Source organism: Micromys minutus (assembly GCF_963924665.1).
Source record: "Micromys minutus genome assembly, chromosome: 9".
Taxonomy (NCBI): domain Eukaryota; kingdom Metazoa; phylum Chordata; class Mammalia; order Rodentia; family Muridae; genus Micromys; species Micromys minutus.
Genome location: NC_137978.1, coordinates 60623910 through 60643779, shown reverse-complemented (window position 1 = coordinate 60643779; position 19870 = coordinate 60623910). Strand labels below are relative to the sequence as shown.

General features: G+C 45.5%; 1 protein-coding gene and 1 pseudogene across 2 annotated transcripts in view; one reads left to right on the top strand and one right to left on the bottom strand.

The window, feature by feature from the left end:
- Nucleotides 1-19870, bottom strand: part of MTOR (mechanistic target of rapamycin kinase) — a 107779-nt gene that overhangs the window by 64583 nt on the left and 23326 nt on the right. The window contains exons 20-28 of the mRNA XM_080921177.1: nucleotides 11444-11530; nucleotides 9068-9235; nucleotides 8409-8521; nucleotides 8034-8196; nucleotides 6729-6821; nucleotides 5776-5922; nucleotides 3618-3760; nucleotides 1979-2141; nucleotides 1728-1873 (exon numbers count right to left, since the gene is read on the bottom strand). Coding sequence (XP_080777303.1) covers nucleotides 1728-1873; nucleotides 1979-2141; nucleotides 3618-3760; nucleotides 5776-5922; nucleotides 6729-6821; nucleotides 8034-8196; nucleotides 8409-8521; nucleotides 9068-9235; nucleotides 11444-11530 — 1223 coding nt within the window. The remainder of the gene's footprint in view (nucleotides 1-1727; nucleotides 1874-1978; nucleotides 2142-3617; nucleotides 3761-5775; nucleotides 5923-6728; nucleotides 6822-8033; nucleotides 8197-8408; nucleotides 8522-9067; nucleotides 9236-11443; nucleotides 11531-19870) is intronic.
- Nucleotides 13173-18838, top strand: LOC308424916 (large ribosomal subunit protein uL15-like; annotated as a pseudogene). Its single transcript has 2 exons — nucleotides 13173-13208; nucleotides 18391-18838. The product of its transcript is annotated as a large ribosomal subunit protein uL15-like (transcript).

Below are 19870 nucleotides of genomic sequence, written 5' to 3'. Positions count from 1 at the left end.
CACCTCAAAGTGCCAGGACCCCAGAGGAACCAGAGGACTCGCACCTGGAACTCTGCGGGGGAAACTCTGGGGCAGCTTCCCAATAGCAGCTTTGCCCAAGGTGTTTCCTTACAACTTTCTCAGCAAGCTGGGTATGGAGGCATGTCTATAGTCAGTCATAGGATTGAGGCAGGAGCATGCTAAGTTCATTCTGTGTTACACAGGAAGACAGTTCTCAAAAATCAAAAACAAAACAACAACAAAACAAACCAAAATGAATCAAATAGCCAAAAAAGATCTAACACCTTCCAGAAGCAATAAAACAGCCTTCCCTAGTAAAGATGGCACTGCAGTGCAACTCAGCTGTGTCTCGGAAAAGATTTCCACTGGAAGTGAAAGCTGCAGATGAAGACAGAGAAAGGACCTGAGGGCGGCTCAGGAGGCCACCCAAGGGGCAGAAGGGCACCTGAGCTCCAAGAGCTGAACAGGCTTGAGTAGCTTAGAGTGCATTCTTCCCCAAGAAATGAATTTACTATAAAAAAAACAACATGTGTCGCATCAAACCCATTGTCTATTTGAAGGGAATTAGATCATTTTAAACCATTCTATTCTTACCATGTCTTTCTGCTAAAAACTGCATCAGCTTCAATGTTTCTCTGATTGTCTCAAATACAAGAAAAAGCCAAGGGTGGGATGAGGAGCTTCAAATAGATCTGAGAAAAGTCAGAGAAGCCCCAATAGGTAAACTGAGCTGTCTGAATTTGAACTGGCATGCCCAGTTAGCTGGCTTAGTTTCTGTCAGCTGTCACATGAAGCTGTGCAAGGGAGAGGAGGCACAGGGAGAAACACAAAGACTGAAGCAGGCCTCAAGGGAGGGCACATCTCTAACTGTTCCCACAGGCGCTTCAGAAATCATCTTTCTTGGAGTCAGTGGATCTAGGCAGAAGCACGGCTCTATTTCGACGGTCTGGATCCTACTAAAGGAGAATGAGCATCAGGCTCGGCTGCTGAAGCACTCTGCTCAGCAGGGTCTGTCTGCCTGCCCCACGACTTATTAGCTGTTAATTTTTCCTGAGCTATCTGCAGTTAAAGGATGAACCATGTTAGTATCTCCATGGAGATGATTAGATTCCAGAGTTAACATTCTCTAGACTCATTAGGGGAAGTGAGCGGTTCTCTAGGAGCTGAGGCTAATGTTTCCGGCCGCTTGTAATTTCTAACAGCATACAATTTATTAAACAACTTCCTTTTCCATACACAGAAGACTCAAAACCATCTTAGGAGAGGAGAAAACAATCACAGAACTCGGAAAAGGTCACTGCATCTCAGACTTTATGCTTTATGTTCAGAACTCCAAAAGAAGAAGAGTGAGACTAAAATACCTGGTGTGTCAACCTGACCCGGTCTCTGGGTGGCCCCCGGAAGCCCAGGAAGCAGGTGCCCTAATCCTGCTCAGAAGCATCCCCTGACTTAGATACCCACGTGCCTTCCCCAGGCTGCTGAGATCAGAGAGCTGCTTCCTACTGATTCCACTGGGTCAAGAAAGCACAGGCTGGGAAACAACGGGAGTAAAGGTGGTATAAAGACTGACAGACGTGACAACTGTGGCTGGAGTGCTGGCAGCCATCTGTAACCATGTATTTAAATGTGCCAGCAAGACCTGGTGGCACATTCCACACAGCTGAATCTCCACATGAGTCCAGTGAAAGGGGACAAGCAGTGGGAGGGGATAAGTGTCCATGGCCTACCTGATGAGAGACTCAAGTATGGCAGGTGTGGGCCCTTTCTGGAACTCCAGTTCTTTGTAGTGTAGTGCTTTGGCATATGCTCGGCACTTGGCAGCTCTCTCACCCAATAGCACAATGCCATTGTCATCTCTCAGTGGTAGGGGGCCCTACAGAGTAAAACAGTAGATTAGGCACACACAGCAGTAGGCTGCATGGTTGCTTTCCCTCTGCCAGCTGGTTTCCTATTACTGTCCACAGGGACAAAGTCTTACCTTGTCACTGTGTTCCATGAACTCAGCCAAGTTCAAGAGGGTTTGTGTGACTTCCGCAATGTCTTGAGAAGTGAGGGCCAACTCAATGCTCCTAATGAGCTCATCCTGTTGGTCTTCATTCAGTTCAGACCAGCAGGACACAAACGCAGCATTGAAGAGATCCCTGTAAGCACAGGGAATGAGGAAGGATGTACCTCTGCCCGGTGCCACAAGCACCATCAACCCCTTTCTGGTACTGCGGTTTGGTTACAAGGAGAAATGCTGTCTGACAGACCTTGTTGGATGTTACCTAAACCTTCCTCAAGAGGCAGAGTAATTGATGGTCTAAATAGTTGCTCTGTGGTGAACAAGGGAGGGAACTTTAGATTAAAAGAATCTCATGTACCTACTGACTATTAATCTTGTTTGAGCAAGGTTTCACTGTAGCCCAGACTGATTTCAAACTCACAGCAATTCTCCTGCTTCAACCTCCCAACTGCTGTGATTTCTAGCTAAAGCCTAGCAATTTTATCACCAAGCCTAGCAATGACAACATTCTCTTTTAGGGCAGGTACAGACATGAAACACAGGGACTGTGGGAGGGCAGGGTAGGGAGGAGAACTGTCTTCATAGTAAGGTTTCCTGGCAGTTCCTGCCTTGTTTCTCTTCACTGGGATGAACAGAAAGAGAACTTGTAAGTGAACAGATTGAGGAAGTAACAGTCCTTATGTGATCCTTGGAACATTTCCTGGACAATGTCCAAATTCTTATGATCAAAAATGGCCAAGGCAGCATCTGCTACTGATTTCCAAACATATTCACAACATTTCACTGGATGACTACGTGGGAGAGAGAAGACAAAATGCTCGAAGCACCAGAAGAGAATCCACAGGAAGGTACACAAGGCTTCTGGCAGGTCTCCAACAGAAAAAGGGCGATTCCCAGGACTGCACCACCAACTTGAAACTGCCAGTGTCACATGGATGGACCTTCCCACCCCCTAGCCCCACTTGTGTAATGAATTCCTGCCATGATGGGTTTAGAACTTGATGCTTCTTCAATTGCTATTACACACTTCAAGGTTAAGTCGGAACAACAAGTATAATTTTGGAATTTGGTAGGAAAATAGAAACCACCCAAACTTTGAAATTCTAATCAGATTTACTAGTGTAAATAAAAAATAAGCTTTCCTTATCTATTCAGAGGTGACAATGGATCTCCAGTGTTTAAATTTGGGACTAAGTTAATAAATGGCCACAGTTTCTCTGGGGATGACACTGTGATGAGGTGACCAAGGCAGAAGGGTGACACAGAGCATCAGCTAGGCATGTGTGAGCCTACACCACAGAGACAGAACTCTAGACATGGCACTTCAAACATTAAACACACAAACAACTTGAGATAAATTAGAGGAAGCAAATCTTGATCAAAGCTGTAATCTTGGAGCCCATGACTACTGCTAAATATACACAGCAAACCAGCTGTGCTGATAAAACTGACACAAAATCCTTGCTTCTGCTATCAGCTAATGAAAATGCCTGTCTGTTAGTTAAATGACCATTTTATGCCCCACTATAAACAATATGTCCACTGCAGGGGGCAGGGGCTTGAAAAAAGAGAAGGGAGGCAGGCAGAGAGGCTCCGGCATGCCATACCACACCTGGCCATGGGGTTGTAGGCCTGTGCCAGGGCCCAGCATGAGCGCAGGGAAGGTGATGAGGAATCCTTCAGCAGCTCCAGACTCAAGCGTCTCAGCCACTCCAGCCAGTCGTCCTTGGAGACCCTTCTGGCAGCTCCCCAGGCCTGTGACACCATAGGTGACAATAAGAAACATTAAGGGCCAGTTGCAAAATGCAACCATGGCAACCTACGTCACCACAATTTGGCTCTGATTATGATAAAGCTCCTCCAGAACATAAACAAAAGAGTGATGTTTAATTAAAATACATAAAGCAAAAGTGGTGGCCTCTGGAACACAGGAAAGGCCACTGGTTGGTGCTGCACTCCGCAGAACCAACATGAACAGGTCTGTCACATTCAGACCGCCTGCAGTGAAGCCTACGGGCCGACCACAGTGCAGAAGTAAAAGAGTTCTGGAATTCTGGTTTCTTTAAAAACAAGACAGAAATATTGTAAGAATATTTCATTTTTGTTTAATCCCAGGTGTGGGATATGGGGCTGCTTTGCAGCAGTTGACTATGATTTGACTCGTGCTCTAGAAGAAGTTTTGCCAGCTGCAGGCCCCACAGTGTTCCTGGGACAGTCTGGGTGTGTAAGTGGGAACATCAGGCTCTGGAGGAGTCTGGTGTAGAGGCCACGGCTATGAATTTGAGTCTCAGTTATGTAACTTCTGGCTTTGGAGCGTAATACCCCGAGTCCGTCTCCTTATTTACAGAGTGGACACGCCTGCTTCCGTTTCACACGTGCCTGGAGGACTCACTGGTGAGCGGAATGAACTCTAGCAGTGCTCGTTGCTTTAGTGCAGTACGTTCATGTTGTCCTTGTTCTCTGAAGCCTGAATGCTATGTAGAATCCCAACCTGGTCACTCATAGCCAGAACACTGAGCCTCAGGTTTTATAACGTATCCAGGTGACCAGACTCAGAGATGAACAAAGTGTGTGTGACAGGCAGAGAGTTGACCACATTCCAGGCTGTGGTGAGCAGAGATATTCGAAGTGTGGTCCACGGCTAGACATATCAGACACACCTGGGAGCTCCTTACAAATACAGCTATCTTCCTGACCTCAGACATCTCACATCAGAGTAAATGCTTTAATAAGATCCCTAGAGATCAGTAAGCCCAATGAGAGGGAGAAGAGTAAAAAACCACTGCTTCAAACAGCCCACATCCATCTTATGCTAATCAGGGGCTTACCAGCTTCTGTGGTTTGAATATGAATGTCACCCTGCTCCCCAGCTGGTGGTGCTGTTTGTGAAGGTTGTGGAACCTTTATGAGGAGGTGAGTCACTGGGGTGAGAACCCTGCAGTTTAAAACCCCGCCCCACTTCCTGTTCTGTCTCTGCTTCCAGAGTATGGATGCAATGTGACCAGCCAGCCTCCCGCTCCCACTGCCATGCCGTCCCTGCTATATGTCCCTTTGGAACTCTTCTGATTGCTTTTGTGGGAGTCTTTTACCACAGCAGCAGGAAAACCAAAAAAAAAAAAAAAAAAAAACCAAAACCAAAAAAAAACCCAAAAAATAAAACCAAAAAAAAACAAAAAAACAAAACAAAACTGAGACACCAGCTTTCTTCTCATAATAGCATTTTTTTTTTATTTTGCCAAAAAAGGTCCTACTACTGCAGTTATGAGCAAACACAAAACATATTTCATTTCTACATTAAAAAAAAATTACAGCTGATTGGGGCTTAGCGGTTAAGAGTGCTTGCTGCTCTTGCAGAAGACCTGGGTTCGATTCCCAGCACCCACATGGTGGCTCACAACCATCCTTAAGTCTACTTGTAGAGGATCTAAGGCTTTCTTCTGATGAAGCATGCATGTGCAAACACACACAGAAGGAGTAAATCTGATAAACTAAAATGACTCTTGCCTGTAACCCCAGCATGTAGCAGGTAGAGGCGGGAGGAACATGAGTTAGAGGCCAATCTGTGCTACAGAAAACAACAACAAAATGTCGATGTGCTGGCAGGCAGCACATACCTGAAATGCCACCAATTGGGAGGATGGGACAGGAGGATGGCTACAAGCTAAGGTCAACCAATTAGCTGGTGTAATTCAAGGTGGTCAGGGATGAATGTTTTCAATGAGAGAAAAACAGAGCCCTGCTTCCCAACCCCCTGGAAACAATGGACCTGCCTTTTGAAGGTTGATGGTGCTGACATGCAGTTTCTTCATCGGTCCTGTTTCAACTGGTCCACTGGCCAGGGCATCTCCCTGGCTGCTCCTTAGCATTCGATGCTGGTAAATCAAAGGGTCTTCTTCCTCATCAGCAAGTGTGTATCCCTGCAAGCAGAGATGTACTGAAAACACCTGCACCTCCATAGATGCTCCTTGCTTACAAAACATGCACAAACCTCAAGAGATTCCTATCTGCAAGAGCCAGGATTTCAACAAGCAGTACAAATTGTACCTATGCACAAAATGACAATGGTGCCTGAACTCCCTGCTGGGGCCACTGACAAACCTTTAATGGATAAGCCACAAAAACTCGAGGCGAAGGCAAACTCTGACCACATATAAGCCATCAGCTGTTTAGGGCACAAATGGCACACAGCTTGCTACCTGTTTTATTTTTTTTTTAAAGATTTATTTATTTTATGTATATGAGTACACTGTAGCTGTCTTCAGACACACCAGAAGAGGGCATCAGATCCCATTACAGATGGTTGGGAGCCACCATGTGGTTGCTGGGATTTGAACTCAGGACCTCTGGAAGAGCAGTCAGTGCTCTTAACTGCTGAGCCATCTCTCCGGCCCGCTACCTGTTTTCATACAGCCTAAGAGCTAAACATAATTTTTTCATTATCAAGTGGTTAAAATAAAATTTAATCCTTTACAATTCATGAAAATTTTAAGAACCTCAAATTTCAGTGACAAATAAAATCTAACTGAGCAGAGATGTATTAACTCCGTGCTATGTGCACAGCTCTTTCACCCACATGGGCAGAAGGGTGGCAGAGCACCTGTGAGGCCCTGGACTACAGACGCCGTGCAGGGAAACCACGCAGCCTACAGAAATACTTCTCCAGCATGCCTGCCAGTCCGGGGAAGGATGCTGAAGACCTCAGAGCAGAAGGGTGGCCCCTCACCTTGACGATTCTGCAGATAAGCACATCATAGCGCTGGTGATTGATCCGGTGTCGCACGAGGACTTTATTCACCATTGGGATGAAGATTTGGTACTACAGCGGGAGGGAGGAAGACAGCAGAAACTCTTACTCAGGAGAGCAGACGCCAGAGCACCCTGCAAGACCCTGGAGTACAGCTGCTTCCTGTGACCATCCCTAGAGCTCCTTTACCCACCCCAGCTACAAGTCCAGCCAATTCCCGGAGCCCTGCATTGGCTCTCCCCAGTGCCCAGGTCTTTCTCCGCAGTCCACTCTGAATATATCACTGACAGCCTTCATTTTGAAATGTTATTAATTTTATTTTTCCTGTGATCAAAGTCTTCCAAGCTTTCTATTCTTGCTCAGCATAACAAAGTCCTCATGATGCTGCCCACAGTGACTTCCCTTGTTGGTGGGCACTGGTACCCAGAGCTTATAACGTTCTTGAGCCCAAGCTTCTGCATTCCCAACAAGCTTCCAGGAACAAGAATGCTCAAGGTACTTATCTTGAAGTCACATTTGGAGATCCTCTGCTTTAAACTTTAGTTTCCCTACCTAAGCCTGTCTAATCTCTAAGACCTTAGCTACAAGTAAGTATTCCCATATTACTTTTGGGGTTAACCTGCTCTCCAGCTGTGCCATAAACTCTTCCTGCCTACCCCACCCTGTGTATATAGCATAAGCGCATCTCCATGTAACTCTGGAGTGGGTGTTACTGGAGTCAGGCATGTTTAACAGCTTATCAGAAAAGTCTTTTCCATCCTGAGTGGATGCCACTTCTCTGCACTCTCACGCGGCACTGAGTGTGTGGAGGGGTCACTCACTCTGCTTCTAGAATGTGTATTCTACAAGAACAAAAATGTGCTTTTCTCCTTTCCTCTTGAAAAAAAATTTCCCCCAGACAGGGTCTCCTGTGTCTCAGGTTGTAGCTGGAGGTGTTCTCGAATTCCTGATCCTCCTGCTTGAACCTCACAAGTACCACCACATTCTGTTTTACGCAGTCCTATGGACAGAGCCCAGGGCTTCCTGCATGATCTAGGTAAGCGCACTACCAACTGAGTTCTGTCCCAGCTATTTTCTGCACCGCTGTCTCTAGAACAACACTCCACCCATACAGGTGCTCCAATGAAAACTGCTGAAAGGAAGAAGAATAAAAACTGGAATAATTTTAGATTCTCCAACAGTGGCTGAAACCCACGTACTGACCTATGAACTAACAACTGGAAATGTTCACAAGTTCCCAAACAAGGTACGCGATCACGGAGTCCACTCAGAGGCTCCTCTTACCTTCTTCCCCAGCTGAAAGACAAGAGAAGACAGTGTGTCCATGGCTGTCGAGCGCAGCTCCGGGCTCTGGTCTAGTGTACGAACGATCGGGTGAATGATGCGGGAGGCATAGTCAGTGAAATCTAGGGACTCTGTCAGGCGGTCCACCGTTTCCAACGCTGCCCTGCAACAAGAGGAAGCTGAAGGCTGCTAAGAGCAGTAGAGAGGAATGGGAAGGAATGGCTGTGAGGTTGTGTGAGTGACATGAATCCAAAATATACACATCAGGAGGGCAGCCATAGGATCTCCATAACCTGGAGCATTTCTAAACTAAAGTAATGAGAGATGAAAAAAAAACCCACCCACAAAGATGGTCTGGGAAAATGGGGTGCTTACTTTCTCGATGGCAGTGGAACTTCAGGGGCATCAAACAATTTCACAATCGGAGGCAGTAACAAGTGCAGATAATCATCCAGGTTGGCGCCAAACAGCTGGATTGCTGCTAACAGCTGCAAAAGTGAGCAAGAGCCTGGTGGTGAACAGACACAGAAAGGCATCAAGTACCCGGGATATGGCTGGGGCAGCAAACGGAAAATGTAAAGTTCTGTAGGGATGCTGAAGAGCTCTGGCCTACAAAAAAAATGTTTTTTTAAAAACAGAGTTGTCCCCTTGGCTGTCCTGGGATGGGCTCTGAAGACCAGCTGTCCTCAAGCTCTGCCTCTGCATCCTGAGTGAAGGGGTTGAAGGTGTGCACCACGGCCCAGCTGCATTCTCCATGGTGCCTCTTTCCCCTTCTTTTATGTTGAGTCCATGCTACTTTGCTTTCTTTCTCTCAGCGATGTACACCAGGCACTAGGTACTACAGCCAGCTTGAGATGAACCTTCACTAAGACTAATCCATCAAAGGAGACAAAACAGAATGATCATCAAGAGAGGACTGTAAGTTCTGGGTGACCACACATGAGCATGTCACCAAGAAGAGGTCTCACAGCTCAGTTATCATCCACAGACTCCGAGGCAACCAGGAACCTGTCTAGATGATCCCAACTGCTCACCTTGATGGAGACGATTCGGCCTTGGCTGTTGTCGTGCATGAAGACACGCAGCATGTGTGGGATCAGCTGTGGCAGATAGAGCTTAAATTCACCTCCAAGAGCCACCACGATTTGCTCAATGAGAAGAATGATTGTGCTCTGAATTGAGGTGTTCATGACCCAAAATTCCTGCACAGGGGGAAAGAGAAGGGCAGAGTCAGATGTTCGTTTGCCAAACAGTAAACCTAGAAATAAGATGGCTAAAAAGGCAGAAAACATAATGAGCCAGACAAGCTCCTCCTGCCTTCCCTCACTGAACAGCCACAGCCACGGGACAAATGATACTGCACTTCCAGATGCCCTGTCTCCTCCAAGCTGTGCTGTGGAGTCCTTAGTCTGGAACCCATTGCTGGCCCGTGTGCCCTCTGCTGTCACATCCTCACTTGCCCTGTTCTGCCCTCACCCACTTCAGATCCCTCTGTAGTTCTCCTTGCCAACTTGATGCCAATTTGCTCTGCAAGGCTCTCCTGTTAGACTTGGGCTATGAGCAAGAGGCTTCAACTCATCTCTGATCCCTAAAACCAATCAGAGTACCTGAAATACCCTAGTCATCAAACTGTTCTGGGTGCCACAGAACAGATTTTTATATCTGGGTCACTCCAAGAATTCTGACATGGTGTTGGTCCATATGTTACTGGAAGTGCTGTGTGATCTCTACCAGAAGACGACTCCAGGTTACCAAGATTTCATGCCCATTCGGGATTTCTTAGTTGGCTGGGCAGTACCTGATACCTGTTTCCTAAAAATGTGTCCATCAGGCCTGGACACTACAACAAAGTACCTCCAGGTACTGATAACCCACAGAAATTACTGATATAAATTCTGGCCAATGGCTGCATATTCTGCCTTAGACCAGGCAAACTGGCCCAGGCCTCTCAGACTCCATGATGTCATTCACTTCAAAGTCAGGGGCCTCCAGCTTTCTTTACAGCCTCTGGAGCAGGAGACTGACTAGTAAGGGAGACTCTGCTGCTGATGGCAGCTCATCAATACTCTCAGGACCCTAACTCTGCACACAGGCAATCATGAAAATCTAGGGGAAAACAAACTAGAAAATGCTGCTTGAACTTTCTATCAGCTGGAAAGAGTACTCTGGAAAACCTGTGTTTACTCTCAGCAATAACTGTGCAGGGTTTTAGGCCTTGGTTCATCTGATGTTCATTCACTTGGACTGCACTCTGCCTTCTTCAGAGAAAGTTTCCCAACTATATCACCATGGGCCCTTCACAGAGGTTTCTTTACTCAGAAGCTGGCAGCCTGCCTGGGGACACGGGCTAGATCACTGCTTACAGACTGTTCTCTTGCTGGGCTCCAGGGAGCTCATTAATGCCCAGGATCAACAGCCACAGGAAGAGCACCTGCTGTATCTTCTCCGCAGGGACAGAACTAAAGCTGCATTTGCAGGCCAGGCTCCTCCTCGAATCCCTGTGCATTGGTCATACTTCCTTCACGGAGATGTGTGGGTGTGAGTCAGAGGGCTTCAGCCTCCTACCCTGGTACACTGTTTCCTTCCTGCCTTCCCTGCCCCAAGGCCATCCATTGGGCAGTCAAGCATTCAGTCCAAGTCTTCCTTGTACTGAGTCCTCCGCGGTAGAAAATAGGAACATAGCAGCTTTTAATGATTTATACATGTAAGGGCTGTTCAGTTCTGAACCTGGGTGCTGGGAAGTTCTTCTGGGGGAGTCAACCATTTTGAAATTGGCCCCACTGCTACCACCAAGCTAACTACAAAGCAACCCTCCCCACAGAACCATTTAAATTGCACAGAACAGTAAAATGGTGTTTCTATTATCCCAGCGTTTTCGAGCACTTGCTTAATGCATGTTATAAAATGCCAGGCACTGATCCCTGCCTTGGGTTCCACTGAAGTCAAATGACATTTATGTCTTTGGAGGTTGCAGGGCAAAGTGTCACCTTGGTCTTCAGACTTCAAGGCCCAGGAGAAACCAATCCCAATCTATCCCTCTTGCGCTGCAGTTTCACGGGAGGAGGAAGGGCTTCTGTGGGAGTAGGAAAGCTCTGTTGCAACGCCGGCGTAAACTGCTTTGCTGTGTGTTAGCCAAGTGATTCGAGAATGTCTTTGCAGAACAATTATTTCAGGATTTCTCTTCAGACTTCACACTTACACTCTTGTACTTGGGAGCCGGGAGCATCCCCATCCACCCTGCTCATCAGAATCTGGTGGCTGGCACAGTCACTGTAGAGCCCCATTTTTTACAGTCAGTAACAGCTCTATAGTGACCCATGAAGGAAATATCCATATTATTCAAACTCACTTCTGGGCAGCCCTGGACCCAGACGCAAACGAGCAGATTAAGAGCAGTGGCTTCTACTTACTCTCATTAGGGTGACTATTTCATCCATGTAGGGACGGATGTGGCTCTTCACAAAGGACACCAGCATTCCCAGCTGCTGGAACAGAAACTGAAACAGATAAGAGTTGACAAGTTGTTACCTGAAGGACGCAGAACTTACAGGCTTACCCAGAGACGGGGAAAAGACAGCTATGGGGTTGGTTTCCACAGCAGCCCACACTGAAAGTATGCTCCAAGTAAACTTAACTCACAGTGGAGAGGGGGCAAGGATCTTACACACTAGGACAGCCGATTACTGAATGGCAAGAGCTCAAGGCAAAGCTTGGGTTTCACTGTCTCTCGCCTCCTGTGCCCTGCCTCTGAGGTGGGAAACTGCAGTTGGCAGTACTGTACTCACAGACTGTTCCCAAGTGCTACTCTAGGCCACACATTAAAGCACCAGAGCAGGGGATGGAGTGCTGTTTGTGCAATGTGAAGTCAGAAGCATAAAATTTTAGTCACTAAATACTTTTAAAAAAATGATCATGAGGCCAGGCACAGTAGCTCACACCTTTAATCCCACCACTTGGGAGGAAGAAACATTTGGATCTCTGTGAGTTCCAGGTCAGCCTAGTTGACATAACAAACTCCAGGACAGCCAGTACTACTGAGGCCTTGCCTCAAAACAGACTAACTTGACATGAAGTTATTAGCCAGCTACAATGTAACTTGGTCCTAATTTGTTACTGCTTACTTTCCAAAATATTTAATCCCAGCACTCAAGAGTCAGAGGCAGGTGGGTTATGAAGTTCAAGGCCAGAATGATCTTCATAGTGGGTTATATAGTCCAGCCAGAGTTATATAGTAAAACCTTGTTTCAATAAATAAATTAATTAATAAAGATTATATAAAGACCTCATTGTAGATATCAGAATATAATCAATTAATTACTTTTTAAATACTGATAGACGGTATCATGTAGACCTTGCTCTAGCTGAAGTAATTCTGTCCTTTTTGTCCTGTCCTCCTGCTTTAGTTCCCCAAGTGCTGAATTTTGGGCATGCCATCACTACAGCCAGTTCTTAATTAGGTCTTAAAATAGTTCAAAGAAATTATGAACCAAAATAAGCAGCAAACTCAGAGTGGAACTGGATACTCTGTAGCCCAGGCTAGCCTCTTGTCTTAGACTGACATCCTGGGATCATAGATGTGAGCCACCAACCCAGCAGGTGGCATGCTAAAACTGTCAGAGATTGCTACCACCTAAGTAAAGCAGAGACTAGAGAGGGCTTGGATAAAGAAGTCGCTTGATCCTCATGTAAAAGATTCCTTCTCAGAACAGTTAGTGACATCATGTTTGAATGTGACAGATGACAATACTGACTTCCTGTTCCCTAACCCAGGACTTTACAGCTCAGACTGCTCCTCTCCAGTATCAAGTGTGGACAGAACCACTCACTTTTCTCTTCTCTTCCTGGGACACTCGGGCAGATTCCTTGGCGCTTAGTAAGCAGTGTTGATCTTACACACTAGGACAGCTGATTACTGAATGGCGAGCGCAGCATCCCTGTACTCACAGTACTCAGGAGGCTGAGGCAGCAGAGCAACAGCACCAGGCCAGCCTGGGCTACATAGTGAGCAAAAGGTTACTATTTAGTATTGCAACAAACAAAATATAAACTTATCCCATCTTGGGGTGCATTACCTGCGGAAATGAGGACCAGACACACAGAATCAGGTTCACAGACAGCCTAGTTCCCTAACAGGGAACCATGGCTAACAAGATGTTCAGACCTGGCTACCGCATGGTGCAGGGTAACTCAGCAGAACCATCCTACCTATCTTAGCATGTCCCTCACGGAATCATTGCTGACACCTTTATGGAAAAGCTCCAGGGACAGGAACTCTAGATATAATGGCTCTCCAGCTAATTGTGTTATATGAACCTGGAAGCAGATAGAAAACTTAAGTCAGAGACAAAGCAGGGTACTGGGGTACCTGAAAAAAAAGGGGGGTCAGGAAAAACCACCAGACAGAAAGAGGGAATGAGCCTCCTGACTGCTGATCACAGGACGAAAGCGTGGCAGCTGATACCTAAGGAGTAGCCATGTAAAAGCACGGAGTAAAGCACTTCCCTCATACACAAGGGAAGACCAGGAACCTCTGCCACCTTCCTTCCTGCTCAGATTCTTCCCAAGCAGGATAAAGAGAAAGGATCGACGTCACAAATTTCTTTAGTGACTGACGTACTTAATGCCCTGCCTGTACTTCTGATCTGTAAAGCAGAAAAAAGTTCACTTGCTACCTGGAACAGAACAACCTGAGAAACAGCTGGAGCAATGAGTTGTGTGTGTGATTTTTGTTTCTGAAATGCATGGCAGACTAAATCTCTGAATCCTCCTCTCACTGTAAAAAACTGGAAAATTAATGCATTAGAAAGCAGATCATCAGAATCCAACAGTTTTGCGTAAACCCAGAACTTTAATGGGATCATTTTAAGAGAAAAAGTGAATTCCAACAAAACCAAACCAAACCCCCTTCTACTGGCAAAAGGAAACAAAGACATCTTCAGTTTTAATGTGAGGTCTAAGAAGAAAAACTCTCCTAGAAGAGTTGACCATCTCAGGCTGACTCTCAAATGGGCTAACTACCTGGGTGGCCTGGGAACAAGCCAGACACTGACTTCAAGTTGTCCTGGGTCACTTGCGCTGAAGCAAAAGCACATCTGCTCCTCTCAGCTCCTTCGGAGCAGATGTTCCAGGGCTGCTCCACGGATTAAGTAAATAAAGAAGGCATGCGACCACGAAACACTCAGAGAGCTCGAGGGCCCAGAGAAACAAACTACAGTAAATTAGGCTAATCAAGAACTTAGAGAAAATGGTCATCATCACACTAAAAGTGTGAATCTATTTAAGATGCTTACAGAAATCAAAGCAGGAATATAAAACACAAGAGAGTGTGGTGGCACATGTGGCTAATCCCAGCACTCGGGAGTTCCAGGCCACCCTGATCTAGAGAATTCCAGACGGACAGGACTACACAGAGAAACATTGTCTCAAAAAACCAAAAACCAAACCAAACCAAACCAGACCAAAAAAATCCCAAACAAACATACAAACAAACCAAACAAAAAAGTAAAAAAAAAAAAAATTGTAAAATAAATAAAAAATAAAATTTATAAAATAAATTTATAAATAAAATTTATACTGCATACTGTTTCCTCTGGATTGAAATGTTCCCTCCTAGAGAGACTCCTGAAACTGACAAGATGCTCACAAGATTCAAGAAGCTCAGAGAACTTTAGAAAGGGGAGACTTTGCCTACTGTGGCCACTTCCACATTGTGTAGGGACCTGAGTTGTGACCCATGCTAGGGCTGGGGCTTTGGAGGGACAGCTGCCTGGAGTCACCATTGTCTCTAACCTCGATAGTCCACCGCTGTACAAGGCGGGGAGGAAATCCTCCACTGCTCTGTTACCCCAACTGTAACACAACAGCACACACAAAAGGAAATCTGATGCACTCTCACTATGAGACAGGTTAACGAAGACTATTAAGAACACAGCACTGGCAGGCGCGGTGTTCCCACTGCACAGATGGGGAGCTACACTCTGCATCAGCATCAGCGAGCTCCGCACGCAGACCCCTGCCTCAATATGTAAAACAGAGAGAGAAAAAGGAGAATTCCTGACACCAAACTCTGGACTCCATGCAAGTGCACACACATGAACATGCACCCCACACACATGTGCCACACGCACACATGCTAACACATGCACACACATTAACATGTACACATAACATACAGACACGAGATCGCAACATGGTATGGTGATATATGTAAAACCCTGTGGATAACAGTAGCAAGCACAAGCATATGAAGAAATCTGTGGGAATCAATGAAACAACTAAACCATTCAGGCCACTTCAGCAAACAGGAAAGAATGACAAACCTGATGCAATTAGTGTAGAAATCGATGCCGTCTAAGTCTGTGGATAAAATACCCATTTGTGACTAAGTCAAAGGTAAAAGAAGAAACCATAGTTAGAACACAGAAAAGACTTAACTTTAGAACACGAATGAGAATTCATGTCACTCAGCAAGAAGGGAGCAAACGATTAATCTACATTACAACATGGATGGAACCCAGAAGCAGTATATTGAGCATAGGAAGCTAGACACAGGTCTGCAGAAGGAGCTCAGTCGGTAGAATGTCTAGGTACAGACTCCTAGGTTCCATCCCAGCACTGCAGAAACTGGGGCCGGCGGCACACAGCTGTGTGCGAGCGACTCAGGAAGCAGAGGGAGGGGGATAGGAGATCAAGGTTTTCTGGGCATACAGTAAGTTCAAGGCCAGTCTGGGCTATAAGATACCTCGTAAACAAGGAAAGAGAAAGAAAGAAGCCTGATGTAAAAGGCCTCATATTATGTACCATCAATTATAGAAGCTCTTGAGGAGAGGTGGAGAGACACAGGGCGGACTGGCAGCTGCTCTGGGATGCAGCAGGAATGGACATGACTGCCAACAGGAGAGGTTTCTGGCTACAGTGATTTCTGCAAACTTTCTAAATGTGGACTGTTAGTGGTGACCACACACTCTGATATGTCATTTGTATCTTAAAGCTTTTCTGAGAGGTCTGTATGAGTGGTATGTTTGCACATGAAGATGCATGTGGAGGGAGTGTGGAGTGGCTCCTCCAGAGGACATGTGTTCAACCCCACATGGCAGCTCACTACTGTCTAAAACTCAGGTCCCAAGGGGATTCACTACCCTCTTAGATCAAGCACACACACACATGTGGTACACACACATACATACAAACAAAACATTCATGCACATAAAAAGGCATGTATGAGGTATGTGTGCATGTGTATGGGTGTGCATGTGGAGGTCACAGGTTGACACAGCATGTCTTCCTAGGTTGCTCTCCACTTTATACATTGAAACAAAGCCTCTCAGTTAACCCGGAGGCTGCTGATTTCACTAGCTAAGCTTGCTGTGGGGAGTCCTTCCCTGTCTCTGCCTGGGAAGCACAAAGAGCACAGGTGTTACCAGGCCCCTCTGGCCTTTATTTACATAGCTTCTGCTGATCCAAATTTTGGTCTTCATGCTTGTATAGCAAAGCACTTTTACCAACTGTGGAATCTCCCTAAACCCCAACTCAAGAGTTTAAACAGTAAAATGTGTGTGTGTGTGTGTTGCACACACAAGCGCATGTGTCGTTTCTAAGTTGTATGTGTACATGTCTCTCTGTATCTGGACCTTGCTGGTTTTCAGCTAGGAACTCTGGCTAGTAAGTCCCAGACATCCTTCCTCTGCCTCAGCCCCAGTGTGGAGTTGGCACAAAGCAGCCAACAGTTCAAATAAACACATGCATGTGCTGGGGACCCAAGCCCAGGTCCACAAACTTACATAAGCAAGTCTTCTTACCCACGATCCATCTCCCTAGTTCTGAAAGTTTAAAATATTTTAAAAGCAGCTATTCTAGGCAATCCTTGGGAGTCTGCCTCTCCAAAATTTAGAGTTTTAACGGACTGAATTAAGAAGGGAAAAGGAGGGAGCAGGAGGTGACTTCTTAGTTAAGAGGCACACAAAGCTTGCAGAAGACCCACTTTGGTTCCCAGCATCCATGTTGGGCAGCTTACAATGGGCCTGTAGGCTTCTAACTCTGGCTTCAGGAGATCAAAGGAGATCTTCTTCCCTCCCCAAGAACACTCCCTCTGACACACATTAAAAAAAAAAAAAAAACAAGATTTTTATGTTGGGCAAAGGTGATGCACACCTTCAGTCCTGGAAGAGGCTGGCGGATCTGAGTTTGAAGCCAGCCTGGTCTATAGAGTGAGTTCCAGGTCAGCCAGGGCTATACAGAAAAATCCTGTCTAAGAAATAACAAAAATAAGAAAGAAACGAAGGTAACAGAGACCTACTTGTCTAATATAAAGCTCTTTTTTTCCCCCAAAGAATTATGCATTTATTTTATGTATGTAGTTGTCTTCAGACACACCAGAAGAGGGCATCATATCCATTACAGATGGTTGTGAGCCACCATGTGGTTGCTGAAAATTGAACTCAGGACCTCTGGAAGAGCAGTCAGTGCTTTTAACCACTGAGCCATCTCTTCAGCCCCTAATAGAAAGCTCTTTATGTACCTGTGAATCAACACGTGGACCATGCTGGCCTTAGACTGTTGATTCCCCCACAACGTCATATTATAATTACAGGAATACATGACCATGTCTCGCCTGACTGGTCTGTCCGTCTGTCTGTGCGCCACCACTGCCTAGCACATGACTATTTTTGAAAATGATTATTATTGTGTGTGAATGGGCATGAGCATGCCACACAGCATGCACACGGAGGGAGGGCGGAGGACAGTGCTCTCAGGACAGTGCTCTCCTTCCACCTTTACAGGTCATGAGGCTCATGTGACAAACATTTTTATCTTCGCTGTCATTTCAGGAGCACCAACTTTTTAAGTAGAAAAAAAGCAGACTGAGCAAAGTAATAATAAAGAACAGATTCATGAGATAAAAAAGCCAGAAATACAAGACAGAAATGCAACAGAAGTGTTATCTAAAACAAAACAAAACAAAACGGCAATTAAGGTGAATTTCCACCAAGAAATGGAAACATAAACAATCAGCAAGACAAGAGCATCCTCATGAAGACAGTGCTGCCATTTACATAGAACCCGTGTCCCACAGAAAAGGCTGAAGCTGTCCTTAAATAAATCTTGAGTCTGCTGTTTCTAAACAACAGATCAATTCTATTTCATGCAGAAATTCTAAATTTTGTATCAGATTCGGTATTGGTAGATTAAAAATCTCTCATAACCAGAATGGTATGAACACAAAGAATATTAGAACTTATTTTAATATAATACAACATACCAATACATTAAAGGAGAAAAAACCTGGATAATTATTAAAACAAAGAAAAGATGTTTGGTAAATCTAGTATTAACTCATGATTAGAAAAGAAAAAAGTAGCATTCTTTTCTGCCACCGCCATCCCAACTGAGGAAGGCCTGGAAATTCCGGGGCCACGTGAACCATGGCCATGTCGCATCGCAAGCACCCAGGAGGCTGCGGCGGTGCTGAGGCACGCATCACCACAGATCAACTCTGACAAGTATCATCCAGGTGACTTCGGCAAAGTTGGTGTGAGGCATTACCACTTGCAGAGGAAGCAGAGCCTCTGCCCACTGTCAACCTGGATAGACTATGGACATTGGTCAGTGAGCAGACACGGGCCAATACAGCAAAAATCAAGACTGGAGCTGCTCCCGTCACTGATGCTGTTTGGTCAGGCTACTACAGAGTTCTTGGGAAGGGAAAGCTCCCTAAGCAGCCTGTCATCGAGAAGGCCAAGTTCTCCAGAAGAAGAGCTGAAGAGAAGATGAAGGGTGTTGGAGGTGCCTGTGTTCTGGTGGCTTAAAGCCACTTAAGACAAGAGATTAATTAGATGTTAATATTTTCAAAAAACAAAAAAATCTTTTAATAATTTAAGACTATAAAGGAATGTTTAAAAACTTTGAAAACCCAAACCCTACCACAGGAACAGTTATAACGCAGTGAAACGGAGACAGCAGTTAAGCCAGCATGAATATCAGCAACAAGACTGGAGATCTGCAGTCTCACTGAAACAGCACCGCAGTGGTGACCCAGCGAGGCACTGAAAATGGCAATGAATGATTTATAGCTTAAAATGAAAAACATCAAACTCCTTTATTTTTCAGAGCAAGTAATTATGTAGAATCAAAGTCAGGGAGCATTTGTAGTTAATGGAGTTAAAAATCTAATGAGGTTGACAATTTTAAGAACAAAGGAAAAAAGTGAATCAAAAGCCAGGCACAGTGGCACAGAACTCAAGTCACAGCTATCTGGGCGGGTAGGAAGAATCCCTTGAGCCCAGGAATTTAAGAGCAGCCTGGGCAACACAGAGAGATCCTGTCCCCCAAAGGGATTAAAAAACAAAAACAAACAAACAAACAAACAAACAAACAAAACCTCACCCTTTCTGTACTTTAGCCACAAAGTCAGGAAGAAGTTTATAAAAAGTTACTACCTACCTCCAAATATATGTGATGGAGGGGAAGAGAATGAATTTAAGCAGTCTTTCAAGCAGAGCACAGCCTGCATACCCTCAGGGGTCACTCCAAGACCAGTAAGAACAACGGTTTTGACTCCCCAGGGTGAGGTATGCTGTTGGGACACACACCATGCATGCATGGGTACAGATGTCATGGAACCTTATATCACAGAACTACACAGTCGTGATGCAGCCACCAGTTCAGCACCTGACTCAAGGATTACAGAGAAACACCAAAGGCACTGGGTGAAAGGTCACAGGGGAATAGCACGGTCACTGCTAGCTCCCAGCTACTGATCACACGCTCCGATTTAGAACCAACAATACCAGGGCAGAATGACACCATTAGACCCAGGAAGAACTATGGACTTCATCTAT